At 38.2% G+C, this 20,385-nt stretch overlaps 1 protein-coding gene across 1 annotated transcript in view; it reads right to left on the reverse strand.

Moving 5' to 3' along the window:
- The window catches only part of LOC141426726 (T-box transcription factor TBX20-like), a 73,220-nt gene that overhangs the window by 9,511 nt on the left and 43,324 nt on the right, over positions 1 to 20,385 (reverse strand). Inside the window, exons 4-5 of the mRNA XM_074085856.1 lie at positions 20,112 to 20,385; positions 3,769 to 4,004 (exon numbers count right to left, since the gene is read on the reverse strand). Of these exons, the coding sequence (XP_073941957.1) occupies positions 3,769 to 4,004; positions 20,112 to 20,385 (510 nt within the window). The remainder of the gene's footprint in view (positions 1 to 3,768; positions 4,005 to 20,111) is intronic.

Raw genomic sequence — 20,385 nt, forward strand, 5'->3', positions numbered from 1 at the left:
TTAGCCGTCAATCACCGCCGTGAACTCTCATCACGCTGCCGCTCTATCAATTAATACAAATCGGTAGTCACGTACTGTCGTGTCGAAGATTAGATTAATAATAGAGTGGATAATTCCGACGATCATGCTGATACTTTGATACTCGCTAACAAAAATGACGCTTGACTTTTAAAGTTTGTTTATTATTTCTATTTTGTATTAAATTAAAAAATATATTTCACGACTCGATTTGTCAAACAATAAACATACAAATTGAAGTTTGTTTTATAGGTTGCATCTGCTGGCATTTAACATTTTAAATGATTCCTCGCTTTACAATGAAATAATGAATCATAAAACCTAAAGTATTAATTATCTATAACAAGCTACTTCGCGAAAACATAACCGTTAAAGTTTTATCTCTCCGAAGTGCCCGGGAAATTATAGGTTACCGTGTTTTAGTTGACCTTCAATGTAGTTTAAATGAGGATAGGTAATTGTTTTTTGCATAATTCAGCAGGTTGTTGGTTCGCGGGATAACCACTGGGTTGAGCGTTGGAAATGCGCATCACACCGATGGGGAGATAATAGAAATGCGCTTTAATTTGTCGTTTAAGGCATAATGAGTGCGCGCCCTGTGATTACGCGCGCCGCAGCCCCGGGCCGCTGTTGACGTGCGAGTTCTGCGCGCCCTCTACTCTTTGCCTCTCGCACGCAATCTTTGCGCATTATGAGAACTGCTAGAACATTATTACTTATTATTAACACTAGTGCTTACCCGTGGCTATTCACACATAAATCATTAGACCCAGCAACTGAATTAAAATTTCGGGATTTTTAAATTTTCCCGTCGGAAATTAAATCGTGTTTTTATTGACGTTACATTAAAAACAATCATGTCGAATTTCGTGACTCTAAGCCCGTTTGAATATCGGAATAAAAAGTAGCCTATATGTTTTATTCCAGATGTCCAGCTATCTACATACCAAATTTCATCCAAATACGTTCAGCCGTTTCAGCGTGAAGGAGTAACAAACACACCCACTCACTCACAAACTTTCGCATTTATAATATTATAGTAGGATAGGATTAGGAGTTCATAGTTTTTAGGGTTCCGTACCTCAAAAGGAAAAAAACGGAACCGTTGTAAGACCCTTTTTCTCGTCAAGCTGAAATTTATATCAAATACTGAGGTCTACGTCTGTCTGTGAAGCCGTTGTGTCCAAGACTTGCGCGCGTGAAGGTATAGCAAATTTATAGGTCAAATACTGTGGACAAGCTTTGAAGCTGTGAAAAACTTCACTCTTAGCCAACGCAATCAAAAACCGCTCGTTTCTGCTGCAAATTTCCGCATAATTTTCAGAAATCGCAAGGGAATCATGTCTACATAGCAAAACTCAGAATCTTGAAATTTTCGGTATGAAGGTCTATTACTAACACAACCGACTAGAACCGACTAGAAAAGTCTGAAAATCTTGATTTTTTGTCTGTCTGTAAATATCAATGACGAATATAATCTGACCCCACACTGCGTACATTTTGCTTAAGAGTAGGGCTCTGCATACACTGGATGTATTAAATTACTCGGAAAAAGCGAGAATTTTTAATATGTTCAAGACACGATTCCCGTTTCCTTAGGTACATACCTAACCTATAAATGTGTACGGAACCCTCGGTGCGCGGGTCCGACTCGCACTTGCCCGGTTTTTTTATGGAGTGTATATTGGGTTGAAACGGTAATTTAGAATTTTGAATGGATGTAGCATATTACATTTCCAATACCTAAGAACTTATAGTTTTAACAAGTATTTTAATTACATATACATAATTGAATGAGAAACAAATGAAAAAAATCACATGTTTTCTGGAATTCTCTATAATTTGTGTGTTTATCATTTGATTTGATTAGATACACCTATCTGCTTTAAATATTCTAGATACTTTCGATCTATACATTAAAATTTATTAACTAACCCAAATCTATCTGAACTTAACACCTGACTACATACTACTATACTGAAATCCAATTTATTAGTTCTCTATCGTATAATACTGAACGCGATAAGAAACAGCTAGTAGGGGTCGCCTCGCGGGAACGCCCGCTCGCCTGCCGGCAAATTCTCGCCTCGCCAGCCCATCGCCCGATCTTCAACTTAATGACTTGAAAACGTATTTCACAGTAAGTGTTCACGTAACGGCGACAAGAACACGTTCCCGCTTGTACCTTTTTACAAATACCACTACAGATTACTATAGCTTCTTGTAGCTTCCAATAACCGCTGTCTAATAATCAGATCGCGGCACAATGCGACGTGATTGCGTTCCCACGGTGCTGTGGTGTCGCTCCGTTTGGCCGTGTAATGCTGGGTTGTAGCTAGCTACTTTATTGATAGTAAGCACACTTTGGTGTTTTACTTATTATACGGCCGTGTAAGGAGAGTAAAAAATAAGCCTACATAATTATCGTCTTCCTTAGGCAGATAATGGAAGTAAACTGAAATTAAATTCCAGCGTAGTTTAAATTTTTGTGATATTACTTGCCTAATGCCTAATAATTTATTTATTATATTTGTGTATCGTTCCGTGAGTCACAGACGGTTCTGGCAGAAAATCAGCTCTGCAGGCGTTTAACGCTTCAGCATAATGCTGAGTCAGCGACCGTTTCACAACATTGTGTATATTGTATTTAATATTTTCATGTGTTTTTCTGTAATTTTTTATTTTATTTGTGTTAATTTTGCTGTATATGTGTGTCTTCTGTGTAAGTGAATAAATATCTTGTTTCTTTCTTTCTTTAATGATAGGTATGATTTTACTGTTGTTCAAAATAAGTACATCGAAGAAATTAAAAGGTATAGTTAATTACTTACCGTAATGTTATTTGTATTTATCTACACTAGGTAGGTAATTACATATTATTTATATTTAAGGTCTTTGAGTTCATAAGATCCAATACAAAATGTACGGGAACAAATACCTAACCACATCCATCTCTTTAATTTTTGCTTTAATAAAGCGCTTTGAACGTGAATATAAGTAGATATCGATTATTTTGAAAGTCGATTAAGCAGATTCGGCGGATAACAACGCGAACATCCCTAAATCGGTACCGCGATCAGCATTCAACCGCGTATCAGTCGCAATCAGGCGAGGAGGCGCGTTTTTAATCTTTTATTCATGGTAAAGCCGCTCGCCGCGCAAATTGCAGGGCGGCCGACCTAATGCCTTTCAACTGTTGCTAATAACCTGCCAATTTATCAAACTTGCCCGGAGCACCGCTGCATCGATTCGGCCCACTTTGGACTCAGGCCCACGTGCTGGGCACGTCACTCTTCTTCATTTTAGGTTTTAACGCAGCCAGCGACTCAGCCAGCGAGTAAGTAATGCACAATGACATTTAAAAAAAAACATTTTCGACTTTCGTCTCGAAAACGACTTTTGTCGACACAATATACCTACATGCATCTGCTGTCTTTAGTACAGACCTACACCATTATGTGGACTATGTATATCTGAGCCAGTTTCACAGTGCCAAGTTTCAGATGTCCATATCCATACTTATTTACTTATTCCAGTATCCATTTCAGACACGGATCTTTTAAATTGTGTAGTCAATAAATCATATCCAGCAATTATATTTCCGTCATACATAAAAAATAAGTAATTTACTTACTATAGATATTTAATTTCCTACCAACCCAAATGGTAGCGAAACTTTTCCGCACAGCTACACTGAAACTTCTACTATTCTCCTGATCATAATAACTGAAGGTAACTCCCAAAACTCACCTATCGAAATCCGTGAGTCTGGACGAATCCCTGAACCCCTTTGCGAAAGGGTTCGAGTCGATTTTGAGCTTGGTGATGAGCTGGTTCTGGTAGGCGGTGACGGCCGTGAAGACCGTCTCCGGGAAGACGAAGGTACGGTGCTGTTCCCGCGTCAGGTCCGTGATGGGCCCGCCGCCGTCACGAACCTTCACCAGGTGTATTCGGGGCTGGTACCGGTGCATGGAGTTCAACACGATCTGAGAAAAGGTAAATCGGGTTTATTTCTTCATCTATTTCATTGAAATATAGGGTAGTTTCAAACTAGTTACTACAAGGTTCTGTCACTACTTGTTAAGGTCTCTACGCTCTACACCGTATCATAATGCCAAGACCGTAATAGGAACGTGTCAGGAACGGAATGTCAAGCGCATACATGACACGCGACGACGACGGTTGGTCAAGAAACGTGCTAGTGGGCATAGTCTCATACTATTCAATACAAAGAATATATTTTCCACACCTCTCCTTCAGAAAAGTAACTTTTCCTCCCTGACGAGAGGGAGCAAAGTGCAACTTTTCTGTTCAAGACTTTTCTAAGTCTTTTATTGCAAATGGCATTTTTTGAAGTTGATAATAGGAAAGACATCTATGCTGGCTGGTCATTTTCTATGCTGGTTGTTCTTTAATAATATTTAGAATTTATTTTTTTCTAGTTTCTTAATGCTCGGTGTGAAAAGTTGTATGAGCGACTCGGGAGCAAAATTATTTTCATCTTGGGCGTTAACACTTGAATCCCTTATTACGCTCAGGGTTCTACTTTAGAATCCCTCGCTACGCTCAGGATTCTATTGTAGAATCCTTCGCTACATTCTGGATTCAATGTACGCCCTCGCCGTAAATACACCATTTTGCTCCCTTGTGACACAAATGACTATTTGCCTGACACGTTTATGTTATGGCTATCTTTCATGATATGCTACGGTTTATGTACCTAATGGATAGACATTTCTCGGTTAAAAGTGAAGTCCCTTCTTGCATGTTGTAGTAATTCCAAATTAGAAAATTACATAAGTTTCATATCAGTTCTGTGCACTATTACATGCAAAAAGCAACAGTAGCCTTTTCCTAATGCTAGTTTAACGCGAGTGAGGCAGAACAGTAGAAAGCGCGCACAGTACTGCTATTGTTTGAAAGTACACGTTGAGACAAAACAGTAGGTAACTGCTGTCAACCAAGGCAGAACAGTTTGCAGTATTTCACCGAGTGTATTTTTCGGATTATACATATTTATATTTCGTTGCAAAATAATTATTGTATTTACAGAGTTAGAGCAAAGTAGCTCAACTCTTACCTACAGTTATTGCACTTACGTGTCATATTTCGCAAATTATTAAAACTTTACAGATTCACAGATTATTAATTGAAGTTGCGTTTATTTTAAGCCTTGGAGCTTAAATTTAAACTGAATGTACCTATGTCTATATATTATAACTAACAAAGACATAAAACTTGATGCTTCCCTACAAACTTATCGAATTAACGTAACATAGCCTAAAATTAATGCAAATTAGCTAATTCGCGAGGAGAGGCAGATGTTCGAAACAACTCACTCAACACGAATATGTAAATGCTATTCTGATGTATCTATGCCTTCAAATTGGCCACGTCATTATTCTTCAGTGCAGAAGTAGTAGGTACCAGTCCCTTTAGTTCTAGACAATGAATAAGGATGTCAATTCATATGACCATGCCTCATTGTTCATTTTAAGCGCACAAAGAAAGGGAACCAACAGACGACAGGTGTCAATTTATCAGAAGAATTTAACTTGGCAATCAGTTTGGTACCTACCTAGTTAGGTATGAAGGTTGGTAGTTATAGGTGTATCATATTTAAGTACACAAGTGTACAAGTAGTACATATCTATTCATTAATTTGCTCTTTAGTAATACGACACATTCTCATTAAGGTAAATAGAAGTACCTATATTATCAAAGCTTGTCACATTTGCTTTCATTGGTAGTTGCCTAATCTTTACACACTACGTCCCTCTTAGGGAGGGCCATTCCATTAATTACTATCCGCGCTATCAATTATAATAATAGTGCCGGTGATTTCTCATTACACCGTAGTAATTAATTGCCTCCGCGATGTGACGCGCCGATAACGCCAGCGAATCGTTCCCGACTCTGATGAGATAATTAACGTCCATAAGTTAATTAATAAGTTAATTTAATTCGTCTCGTTATGAAATTTAAAAGTGTCGATTCACCGTAGAAACCTTGGGTGCCGCTTCGATTGTTCCAATGTGAACGTTGCCAAGTATCTGTTAATTAAGATCTCGCGATTTGCAGCGTTGGTGTTACACGTGGAATTATTGTTGTGTAATCTTTAGATGTAAATGTCGTTGTCTAGTTTGTGGAATTGCTTACATAGATTAGGTATAATAATGTGTTTAATCTCTTTTCATATCGTACGCAAAAGTTTACTATACTACTAACAATCTCTTGTTATATTTAGGTAGGTATGTTATCTAATTTTGTTAATGAGACGACAATATTTATTTATTTAAGTAAGATTTGCAACTTTTCACTGACAGTTCTATCATAGAGTCATGTGGGGTTAACCGTACGCAGTGTATGTGAATGTATGAGATTCGTAGCCAGGTACGTACAATCAGCCAAATACCTATGTGGTCTACCACCCTAAAGTTAATAATCTTTTGCATGTCTTAAAACAATAATGCCAATAGACGTGTCTCTCAACTTGAAAGTTCGACTTTGGCGACATATTCCTTTGATAGGAACTTATTGTTTAAAAATTGATAGACCACTTATTTGGCTGATGTACCTACACTACCCCCACATGACTCTACCTTACACAAACATAGTTACAAACCAAATAGCATATTTTAATGACCATGGCAATATCAAATCAGAAATATTTTCAATTTTATGAAAAGAACCAAGAGCTAAGAAATCAAAGAACGAGCCTGCGGCCCGGGGCGGGGCCACATCTATTAAAGCTCTCTCTAATTTCGACACCTGCGCTAGTGAATTAATATCCGAACATAGACTGTATCCGAAACGCATCATCAATATCCACCTATAACTTTATATTTGACTAGCTGCCTGCCCCGGCTTCGGACGGTTGTGGGTTCTATTGACGAAAGTGTGACCAAATATTTTGCTCAACTCACTTACTTTTTTTATTAAATGGAGATTATTTGAACACAACATTTCCATTTTTCTGTGCAAGTTTTCCAATATTTACCAACTTGTGTGTAATGTAAGTAAACCTTTTAGAAAACCCTTAAACGTAAGAAACCTTATAAGAATAAAACTACGAGTAACGAGTACGAGTTCTTATAAGATAGATGCAATAGTCATCACCATCATCTCTGCCGTAGGACGTCCACTGTTGGACATAGGCCTCCCCCACAGACCTCCAGTTGCTTGTGAACCCGCAACAGATGCAATAGTGGCTTTTATTTATTAATACTCGAAAATGAAAACAGACGTACCAAGAGGGAACGTTTTCGCTGCAAATACCATTTTAATATTCCATCGTACTACCAAAGAGTTCACTATGCAATTAATTGTGAAAAGGTAATAACTATGATGGAGTTAAATTTCATGAAAGCTATCTAAGTACCGTCACGTACAACGTAGGCGACGACACGAATCGGTCTGACAAGGGGATACGTACGGCCCACCCGAGGCCCCTCGCGTGCCCACGCCGTGCGATATTAATCTTTAATGCCTGAGCTGTAAGGAAATGTGTGGTTGGGAAAGGGCCAGATAGGTCTAATTGCGGTGGGGCGGTGGGAGGGCCGAGGGGCGGAACATGGCGGCCGGTGGGGGCGCGCCAGATGGCTGCGAGCAGCCGAGCGGCGCGCACGGCAGTTGTGCCATGCAACGTCTTCCACAGCAGAATTCCACTTAAGATTGTTAGCTATATTTGCTAGGGGATGAAGACCGTGACCACCTTTAATAACACCCGATATTTGGACGATATGATACGGGTCCACTTTTAGACCTGTGATCATGATGTATGCAAGTGCGTAATGTTATTAACTGTGAATCATTAAATTCATAAATATTGTTTACTTAGGTATAGATTGATAGTCGGATTCAGCTTTGTTTTTGATAATAATCTGTTTGAAACCACAATTGACAAAACATACTCTCAAAATGCAATTTCCCCATAAATTTTGTATGGTGATACTGAACTTCCGAATAAGTAGGTATTTATTTTGTATTTTAAAGCCACAGAAAAAACAATATTTACAGTTTGCTAAAAATTAATCTAGAAACAAAGAACTGAAAGCAATAAAATAATTGAATAGTTTAATAGTAAATTGTTGCCCAGGCCGGAAAAAAAAGCAATTCGTGGGTGAGTAGTTTATTTGTGGCATTCTTTAAGGAAAAATTTCGCTTACTATATTTCCTACAGTTAAGCGGACATTGCCAAGCACATTGGATAAAATTATACATATGTACCTACTATATATCCGTTAAAAACAAAATAAGATAAGAAAGAAGGTCCCATTAAACGTTCGTTGATTATGTTGACTCTACATTACTTGTTCAAAGTTTACACGTTCACAACCCAATGTTCTCATTCTATTTTTTATATATTTAAGATTCTAGCCTAAAATGGCTTTGAATTTACGATTGCATTTCTTCTGTTAAGACTCGTAAATTTAAGAGGGCGATGACCTCGCGCAATGTCTATTCTATGCTGTTACCGATACTATCTATATTTATCAACTTTAGACTGCTAATTCATTACTAGTGCCCGATTTATCAAACAAGACCCAACATTTTTGAGGACTTTCAACAACCCCGCTAGGTGTCAGGAGAGAGCGCGGGTAGGACGGTGTTCGATTAGCGCGGCGCGGCGGATTACGCGCGGCTTGTCGCCTCGCGTCGCGCACAAATCGCCCCATTTGTACCTACACTTGCCACGACCCAACACCCACCATTCGACGACACAAACAGGACAATGCCCCGTAAAAATATCAGTCGTTTTAAGCAGAATTTTGAAGTTTCGACGACTTCAACTCGGAGCTACAAGCCTACGCTATGTTATCTCATTTACATTGGTAATAGAAAATGTAGAGATGTCAAAGTGTGAAGATGTTTGAGTGTCGTTTGAGAAAAAAGCTGAATATTATGTCAAACTAATTTATATCCTGCGGTATGCCATTTATATTAGCAATAGTACCCGTAAATGTTAATACTACCATCTTTATTTCACTACTTTTACCTACTACCTACAGGTAGGCAGGTATATATTGTAAAAGACTTTTTGACATGGTTGTGATCTACATCATAAAGTATTACAGCGACTTTGTCAAATAAATTGGAATATCGCTCGCGCAAAAAACTGCAGACAATTTTATACATATGACTTTATTTATGCTAATGACACGTGAACATTCAATACCTACAACAGTATGTCAACAGATCGGGAGAATGCATGGAGTGTGGGCGCGTACAGTCGCCACTAAAACTCTGTTTTTTAAGTAATTCCTATTTTTAAAGTGATTTACCGCCGGTCCGGATTACCTACTTTGAGGTGAGGTAAACTTTATATGTTCCACAATAACTATGATATTAATGAAGATTATTTACCTACCATACCACATTATTTAGACGACCGTATGGACGACCGTGTGGCTAAGTCGTTAGTGAACCTGACTAGGAAGCTTGAAGTCCCGGGTTCGATTATTATGACAGTCGTGTTCAACATTGCGTAGAGTATGGTCACGTTTAGTGGTGTCGCGACATTCCTTGTTTTACAGTAATTATGCCGTATTGCTCAATTCTGGAATGTAAAAATGATAGCAGGAACAAATCTTACTAATGGATGGATTACTACGTCATCGAGTAGGCAAGCGTACCGCCGCTTACCTGTGGCACGCACGCTGCACCTACATAGCACTTCCACTTGTTAGGGTTCCGGAGCCAAAATGGCAAAAACGGAACCCTTATAGTTTCGTCATGTCCGTCTGTCTGTCTGTCTGTCTGTCTGTCCGTCCGTCCGTATATCACAGGCATTTTACTCGAAAACTACAAGATGTATATCAATGAAATTTGGAGTACAGATGTCTTGTCAAAGCCGCTATTTAGTTTTGTAGTTAAATGACAAAAATAAATATTTATAGGGGGGGGGGCACTCCATACACGTAACAGAAATTGAAAAAAAAAAAGTTTTTAACTCGCATCAACGTGTGGCACATAGTTCGACAGCTCTTTTGAAAAGATAGTAAGGTTTCTCAAAAACTTTTTTGATTAGGTGAAGATTTCCGGAAATAATCACTCCCAAAGTAGCAAAAATTGTGTCCCCCCCCCTCTATCTTGTTTTTATTCTTCCGTAGTAGGTACTTTTGCCGATGACTGTTCCCAGTGTCAAGGAGGTTAAGTCAACAGTGGAGGTAAGCCATGAGAAATGATCTCTTAAAGAAGCGGATTCTGCTGCATTTGCATTAGCCTCCGCAGACAATTTTTTTAGTGATTACCATGTTTAAAGACTCTACCACGCGACTACTTAAATACAAGCTTTATTTTGCAATATGATTGCTAACTGCAAAGAAAAAAGAGCAGTTGTTTACTAATCACGTGATATGCTTTGTCCACAAACACCCCTTTTATACATTACGCAGACGTTGACCAACTGGAAGTCTAGTAATTTATGAACAACTATAAATAACCTACATCAATACCCAAGCAACAGCACTAAAGGACGTTAAAATCTTTATTATGAGAGTGAGCCCAAGCGTCTCAAGTTCACAATTGTAATAATAAAACGTTCGTCATAATAACGGTGGCAGTAAAATATACCGAATAAAATATTCGATCGTAAAGACATCGCAGTGACATAGAGGATCGAATGAAATACTGGTAAATCGTCGTTTAACTAGAGGCAAGCGAGCGTCACCGCGCGCCCCGCGCCGCAGTCACGATAAACGTCACCTCGGAATGAAAAAAGAGAAGAGGATTATTAAAAAACGACCTCCGCTCAAAATGAAGTGAGACGGTGGACCGAGAAAAACAAATATGGCTACAAATTGAAGTGAGAAATGTGATGTCGCAGCGCGTGCCCCCCGCGAGGAGCGCGCGCACGCCCCGACGCTTCCTAAAGCTATCACAATCATTACTGCAATTGATTAATACAATACTACTCCTGAGCGGCATCGTGGTAATACCCCGCGCATCACAACGCTAAATGAGTTAACGGGGGCGCCGAGGCAGCCCATAAATTTGCATACAATACCGTTGTAAGATCAGTCCTTTTCTTCAAATGATAACAGCGCTTACACGCACGCACGTTTCATCCATTAATAATGCATATAACGAAACTTCTAATCAAATGCTCACCAAAAATTAGTACTGGTTAGTAACCGGTATTAATCGTACGCAGCGACACTGTTAACAATGCGAAATACATCAGTTGATTCACAGCTAATTTAAATTCTGTAAACAATTGCTCACTAAATAAATCCATACGAAAGCGGATGTATTTGTTTAGAACCAAGTTTTATTGGCAATAATATTCAGTGCGATGTGATTTATACATTTAAAAATGTCAAGTAAGTAATGAGACAATCGTTTTACCTCCGGCTTCATAAACTCGCGTGTTAAGTGCGCTTGCACCACCAACGCAAGTGACAACAGACTGGCTCGTAAATTGAGGTGCTGCCTGCGTTGCACACACAAACACTGCGTTAAATCATCCATTATTATTTCAGGTAATCACGCTTTCTCCGCAGTAAATAGATTAAACATATTATTGATAATTGCGTGCACCGACCGCTTCATAAAACTTAACGTGGATATGCACGATTGTGTTACAAATAATGAAATAAATACCTACAAATAGCTCCGTATCAGTTACTGACTCATCAAATCCGGCCATAACGAATACAAAGTGCATTAAAAAGAACAAAATTTTATATTTTTTGGCTCAACTGTTTCCATACCAAAGCGTTAAAAAAGTTTCTCATGCGTAATATCATTTACTTATTGAATTATAAATATTATCCAAGCTATAGCAACGGTACTTGAAATAGAAAAGTGATGCGACAGATACGAAAAAAAATACCCGTTGTAATTCAACTCGCGATGAGCTGTTCTCGGATACAAAGAGAGTAGTCGATGTACGATAAACCCGAAGTAGTCTGTCTGGGCAAGTAAACGCTCAATTATAAGCAATAAAAGGCATTGAGCGCTGCACAAAGCCGCCCGCCCGCTTCCGCTCGCTCACGCCTGCTCTTTTCGATTGGCCTTATTATGATATAAAAATACTTAATTCATGAGATTCTGTGTTAACATTGCCACAAAGTATATTAACGGCAGTTAGCTGTATTTAAGCTGAGCGGACGCAGAGAGGGATGTTATCCCTATTTACGACTGCAGTTTAGTGTAAATTTTGAATAAAGAAAGTGATTTCTTGGTTTATCTTTTTCGCGAAAATATGTATTTACTCATCTGGCGAGTCACCCTTTCTCTTAAGCGTTTCTAATCTTACGTTTAACTTTCTGTCACCAAAATAGTGTTCATCGCTCTGTATTCTAAACGATCCAAATCAACAAATTGTTAATTACAAATCTGATTTGCAGCTGCATTTGGTTTTAGTCTTAGAAAAGGGGAGTTCAGTGTTACTTAGTTCAAAATTATGGACTTTATAATTTATTGACGAACATGCGTTTTACATTTATTTCGCCTCGAATCAACGCTTTATCTGGTTAATGTTTTTCTGTATGCGGTCGAAAACAGAGACGTAGGTAAACTAAAAAAAAAATAGATGTATACGTATCATTCATTTGATAATACAAATAAACACACCATGCGTGATTGACATCCAGAATAGGTAATGTTTGTTAGATAAAATGAGGTGATTACATCGTTCGATACGAGGTCATTATTAGGTACGAATAGATTCGTCAGATGCGATCCGCGATAAGATCGTCGGGTACGAGTAAACGTCATGTTTGGTTAGTTATTTCGTGGCATTATACTGATCATCATAATGCTTTGGTAATCCATTTCCAATAAATCAACATCGTAATTATAAAAGTTACGAAACGGATAGTGTCCTGTGTTAAAGTAGACAGTGGAAGCGTGGCTCGGGTTGCTGCCTACCTGCGGCCGCGGCCGCGGGGGGCCGCCAACGACCAATAACTTATTAATTTATATTAAACACTTAAACACGACACAGATACTGCCTACTCGAATCACCTGTCTACAATATTTGTTTTAATAATCACCTTACCACTGACAGAAAACGTTTAATTATTTAAAAATATCAACAGCAACCGAGAACGTAAATGAACATCTAAAATTAATGCTTGCCGTTGTTCATTAAGACGAGTCGAAGGTACGGTGAACGTTTTATTAAATTTTATTGGCCCGTAAATCCTGCAACGATCGCGTAGCTGTTGTAAATTTTATGCGAATTATTAATGAAAGTTAGGTACCTACTTTGTGGATGACAGAGTGGTACGGTCAGGTCGGCCGGGCCGGCGGCCGCACGGCGGCGTGACAACCTCGTTAATGGCTTCGGCTTTTGGCTAATGACCGGCATAAAATTGCACCTTTTGTGTAAAACGTAAAATGAAGTATACCAAAGCGAATCAAACCACATAAGAATGTCTAGATAAACTTACTTTATTGTCATGAATTATCGCGTGTTTTACTAAGAAACTGCGAAATGTACCTACCTTATAAAGCACTAATTGTTTATTCAATATATTTTTTACATAACACAACTGGTGGCACTCGTCTTCGTCCTATATAAGTATCGACTACCTACACGTGTTCAAAAAGTGGGGATTCAGAAGGATAAAACAGTTACACTTAATTAATTTAAATATGGATTAAAGTAAACACTAGAAAGGTGAGCGAATATATGACGATATACTCGTACCTACCTAGCGATATATCCGGCGTGAAAAATGAAATAAGTGGCTGCGATTACGGGACGTGTGCCGCCGGCGGCATGCTTCAGATTCTTATCGAGCTCCTTAAAATAATTATCGTATAATCTATGACTTAAGGAACCTATTTTTGTCCCAACTACAATAAATTAAACATGAAAAAGAATAATGAATCTGGGTGACGTTGAGTTCATGGGCTTATTCAGGGCCTGTGCTATTAGGAATGGTATGAAATGAGAGCAAAGCGAAGATATAAGATAATTATCGCGAGTCAAAACTCAGTCAGTGATTTGACCAATTGTCTGGTTATTGCAATTAATCTTCCAGATACATAAATAGATCAACAAATATATTTATTTATAAACATCACGGCATCATGTAGTCAAAACAGCTAAATTTATTAGTTTATGCAATTCACAATTACAAAAATGTAAAGTTTTTGGTGTCGTGATTAGTCAATCAAGTGTATTTAAACTAAGATAAAGTTAGGTAGGTACCTATTACATTACGCATTATAATGAAATTATTTAACATATAACTATAAAAAATACTACATTGAATGCCTGTTTATTTACTAATTTTGTTTGCTACTAGGTAGCACCGCCAACCAAACGTTAACCGCGGCACTTCAATTTATTACTAAATTGTATTATTAATAATATTACACCCGCAATACGAATCCCAACGCTACAATCGTGGCCCGTCATCGCCGCGCTTTCGTGCCCGCTGAATTGTAACGTCGGCTGACCTGCTTACGGCACACGAAATTATAAACCTTTTAGCTAACCCTTCAGTGACTCCATTTTGATACCGGTTACTTGGAAAAACTGACGGTGCTTTTAAGTGGTTTAAATATTTTCACCGGCCAGCTCGTGCGGCCAGTCGAGGCACAAAAACTTCGAAATACAGCCAGCCTCAAAAGTAGCCGGACTATTTTACCTTGACGTGATTAACATTATTGAGGCAGTTTAGTTTAAATACTCCTACATATTTGAATTAGTAAATAACCGGGTCTGTCCCAGCTATTTACTGAATTGGCTTATTTATGCATAACTTGCTAAAGTTCGACTTCCTTTAGCTTGAAACCAGGAACTGATTAGTTTTTAGAAAAAAAATGGTGGAAAATTAATAGATATAAACAAAAATAAATACTTTATTAATGATATTTAATTTACAAGGTAACTTTATTCCGGATGAAATGGTGAAGTTTTTTTGGATATACCACTCATCCTTAGCAATATCTAAACGGCGGATGACAGTCCAATAAATTTACAAGATATATTTTTTTGATGATGATATCCACATCTGTCAACAAGTTCTTGCAGTGAAGACAAGTATATTTGCCTACTTATTTATGCATATGACATTATAACAAGCTAGTTGTTTAATGGTTCTTAATATCCCGCTGCAATAATTCTAGCACCTGGCTAGTTATGAGTGGTGGAGCTATGAGTCAAGTCAAGTGCCAGTAATACAGGCTCCGAAAGGGCAGCATTGGCGGGGTTAAGAAATTACAAGGCTTATGAATGCGGCAGTTATTTTAGTATTATTCGAATACAGGTAGTTAAGTCGTGGGCCGATGATTAATTCGTCGGTTTCATGGAGTTTTTGTTCCACAATTAGTGCTACCGTGCGTGCGGGCGACGACTCGCGTGGCCGGTGCCACATTGTTACCAATATTAACGAGTGACCCACAAGAATTTCGTGTTTGATAAAATATTGCTAATTAGACTTTTTACGGTTGGACCAAAAATCGTATTGCTACAACATAAGAAACAATGGAATGATTTACTAGTGATTAGGATCAAATGCTACTTGGAAGTATTATTGGAGCCTACAGTGGAGGCAAAGGACAAAGGGTATTGGTACGAGACGTCAGGGGCGTGGCGCGGTGATGGATGGACGCTACTCGTCGAAACACAGCACCTAATTGGCTCAGGCGACGATGGCGATCGAGCTCGGCACAGAAGCCCTTCTCAATAAAACATTCGACACTAATTAATTACAATTCTCCTTATTAGTCCATAAAAGCGTTCAAGTTATAGTTAAAGCCTAATACCGGATTCTAGAGTAAAATGTGATTTGAAATTATCCTTGGAAGCTTTCCCAACGAATATTTAAGAGGTAATTCTCTTAAGCAAACCTGGAGCCACGGCAACCGTTTCCAGAACGAATCTTATACCCGCCGTAGTGACTTCCGTAGCACATAAACGAACATTTGTATGAGAATGATCATAGCTAATATTGATATCAACTTTTGGTTATGTGCTTGAAAAATGTTTACGCGTGCATTATTTTTACATAAAAACTGACCGTGATTGACCCCTATCTCACTCTCACCTGATGTTAAGTGCAGATGATGCCAAAGGCTGAAATTTCGCGCCAATTTCAAAAAACAATAAAATAATTAACTATCTTTAGTAAAAACTATCGATACGCAATATCATAATTTTTATAATTATAAAATAGTTATATTTGGCATGTGGGATTAACGATATTTTCCGTTATTATTCGATTGTTATGTTCGACGACGACGTCGACGTGATGTTTGTAATTACGCTAAGCAAATAGATCCACCAGTATAGCTTGATCTGTGTATAATCAAACGGGGCTTCATTGTGGTTGTGTTGAGAGAGATCAGCTGAGAGTGGGCGTGTGGTCTCGTGACATTTGCATCGCCCGCAGCACCTGCGCTGCGCAGTAGCAGCCAGGTGAGGTTAGGGTTGCCAAATTAGGTTGGTAGAGTTACCTCGTGCAAAGTAGAACATGCTTAAAAATGTAGGTCAAAAACTAACATCTTGTCATTACAGTCATTAGTGAGCGATAGGTGCTTATTTTCCTACTTTTTCTTTGTTTATTAGAAGTGATTTTATAACAACAAAGTTTGACCGACCATGTATTTTATAAAAATTAACTATCTTGATACGAGTACATATTGACATACTAGACAATGACAAAATTATGTTTGACTTTTGCCTAACATAAGCGTAACAGCTTAACGGGCGTCTAGGAGTAAGAAAGTTAAGTAAACATTTCTTGCTTATTAGTGCTACATCATACTCTCATTTACATTGGTTGTTACTTGATAGTCTCAATTTAAGAATAAGCTATGTTATACTTTCACCACTAGCATTTAGAGAAAAACACGACATATTTTTGTAGATACGACCTTAAGCTTTGATTCTTAGCCATACCTTACATACGTTGGCAACCCTATTGACACTGCCGGCTGCCGCACGACCACGACATGTGCGACTAATTTGTAGCAACGCACTCATTACGCTCCCGGACGCCCGAGGTGTCGCGGCACCGGCAATTTTGTCTGTTCTATAATTTGCCACCGACACCTTTTGAGAAGTCCATGTGACACGAAGTCATGAAAAGACGTCACGTTTCGAAAAAAAGACGTACCTACCAAGGTTTATTTCATACGAAAAAAAATTAAGGAAGTATTATATAGGTAAGTGTTAATATATATCAGAAGTGTGCTGCCTATGCACCCTTTTATAGGGCTTTTTATAAATACTCTCCATGTAATAATTTCCATAAAATATACAAAGTCAAAGTCAAAATATCTTTCTTCAATTTAGGCTATAACAAGCACTTATGAATGTCAAAAAAAATCTACCACCGGTGCGGAAAAACCTCTGTTGAGAAGAATCCGGCAAGAAACTCAACAAAATACACAGGTAATAGCTACTAGGTACTTTAATTTCCTACACATTCATTAGCGAAAATCTGATTTGCATTAAGTTTTAATAAAACAACATTTAAAATAAATAAACATCAATCATTTCTCTACTTCGTTAATTAAATCTGTCTAACTACACGCATTTAATTTGTGGGAATCTTATCGCGAACAAGATCGTTTCATTGAATTCCGAAGGTGGTCAGTGTATAATTAAACGGTGACGGATAATTTATAAACCTCGCGATGTATACTAACTATCGATAATCTGAGCAAGGTAAGCCAGGCTGTTAACTTCCATTACATAGTTAAATCACAATCTTTTATGTATCAACTAACTAGAGGTAGCTGGTAATTTTATAAAACAGCAATGAGGCTATCGCGGCATGGCAAATACGTGAACAGATTCTCCGTTCGGCTTTATTGACAGTATTTTAGTGAATACAACAAATCAGGTTAACACCATGAACGAACTAAAAGAAAACAAGTCATTCGTTTGTTTGTAGGCGATCTTAGGCATTCGATTCTGTAACAACTGCTATAGACGTTCAATCTCCGGTGTGTGAATAACGTTATTGTCTTTCATTTTTTTTAGTCACACTGCATACTACAAACATTAACTCAATAAAATAAATGCCCTAGTGCTCGGCTCGATATGCTAATGTCCAATAGTTTACACTCTTCTGTAACCTTTACTGCAAATGACATACAATTAAAGATCGCAACTGGGGCAGAATTATGCACTCGTTTACCTTATCTAAGAGATTAGAAATACATTCACTTAATAATTCTAAATATAAGAAAATTAAGGGTATCTTTTGCCTTTAGTTAGGTATGTTTTTATTATCTTTGTAATTGAAAACATGTGTAATCTTGATTAATTTAAAAACTTTAGCTTAATATTGCCAGCAATCGAGTGCAAGATTTTCTTCACTATATTATAAAAATGAATCGATTGAGACATTATGGTACGGAGATACATAGTTTGGGACCCTGAGAAGGGCATAGATAGAGGATAGTAAGAACATTTTCTTCGGAAAATTGCAGAGATTCCACGGGATAGCGGTAAACCAATTCTTAGCCTACGAAGTCGCGGGCTAAAATTTAGTCACAAATAATTATGATCGGTATTAACTTCATACATTTCATTGTTATTATTTTTATTCAAATCTTTAACTAAACTTTTACTTCCTCTTACTAGATAATATTTTCCCAGGAAAAGAATTAAAGAAATCCAATTTTATTTCCCCAAGATATGTAGGTAAAAATCCCCGGTTGTGAACATCGAAGCTCTTCGTAAATCAGCTGCCCCACCTCGACACTTTATAGCTCATTCCGCTCCGCGCATTTATCGCCTGTCCGATACCCACTCCACAAACAGCTTCTCCGAACTATTGATGTCCTAGATACTACATTGTTACTTATTACCTATAGGTACTTATTTCGCTCTTTTGTCCTCGTAAGGCTCAGCGTACTAAATTTAGGACATACTCGTACTAAGTAAATGACAACTTTTCTTAATTGACATTAAGTTTAAAATTATGATAATCAAAAGTGATGATGGTCGTATGAGGTTAAATTTAGTTACTTAATATCTAGGCCTAAATTTAAGTGTCAAAAAAGATCAACTAATAGAATTTAATTAAGTGCAAAGAACAGTCTGCGTTAAAAGCAGGTGATATTTGTACCTAATCGCATCAACGCTTTATCTACATTTTATTTTACGTCGTTACTTAAGAGGCTGTAAAGCGACAAGGTAGGTACAGAATTTGACCAGCTACTGTTGATGCTGACTGTGCCACCTGAGCCATGTTTCTCAAAGCTTATTAGTCTAATAATATTAGTGTTTAGTCTCATAAATTTATGAGACAAAACACTAATATTTTTAGACTAATATCATTCGAGAAACTGGGTCCTGAGCTACCTACAATTAGATTAAATCAGTACGGTATTCTTATACGTCATGTATTGTTTGACAGTCGAACAATTAGCATACAGTTCCACAAGACAGAAAGGTACATATTCCGGCTATAGTATGATTACATGGCTAATTAGACTTGTGTGAACTTAGTGGCCGTAATGAAATCAAGATAATAACAGAATTCACAGGCAATTTCATTGCGTATTGTTCTTATTGATTATGAATATACATGTAATCAACAATAAGCTAATCGCAAACTATGAATATGTATCAACTAAATTGCAACACTTTCTCTATGCCAGCTTATTTATGTTAATGATGTTGAATATTTGAATGAATTTTCATCACACTTGCTCGTAAACAGTGTCGTAACATGCAGGCTACCTTCGTAAACCCCCCCCCAAATAAAACCCTCGACCTTAATGTGCTTGTCATGAAACCCAAGGTCGGTAAATGAGTCATTGCCCGTACTAATTTTCTTGTCATGAAGCCCAAGGTCGGTAAATGAGTCATTGTCCGTACTAATACTGCTGCGCGCGCTGCTACTCATTGCTACTTCATTACTTAATTAGGTACATATATTTATTGCTAATATACTTTTATTGTATTTAAAGCCGACTGGTGATTGAGATTATCTCTACTGTTGGTAAGAGCAGATGAGGCCGAAGATTTAATTACCCACTGGTTCAGTAAAAGTCTCTATATAGACTTTTTTATTGAATCTATATTCTCTATGGCCTCTCTCTGTGTAACCACTTGGCTATCCGGTTTCCATAACACAATTCGAAAGACAAATCTATGAGGAAGCACATACCTGTCCACTCTTATCCATTTCATTGTTGGTGAGTTTGACTTTCTCGAAGGAGACGACCTGCTTGCGCAGCTGGTCGCCGGAGAAGGGCGAGTCGGGGTGCGGGTAGAGGCGCGCGGGCGCGGGCGGGTCGGCCTTGCCGGCCACCAGCCACGAGGAGCGGTGGTACGCGTACCGGTAGCGCTTGCCGTCCACCGGCACCACGTCCAGCAGCACGGCGTAGCGCGCCTCGCCGCGGCACCCCGCGAAAGATACGCGCACCGTCGGGAACATCCGC

The sequence above is a fragment of the Choristoneura fumiferana genome, chromosome 3, assembly GCF_025370935.1.
Source record: "Choristoneura fumiferana chromosome 3, NRCan_CFum_1, whole genome shotgun sequence".
NCBI lineage: Eukaryota > Metazoa > Arthropoda > Insecta > Lepidoptera > Tortricidae > Choristoneura > Choristoneura fumiferana.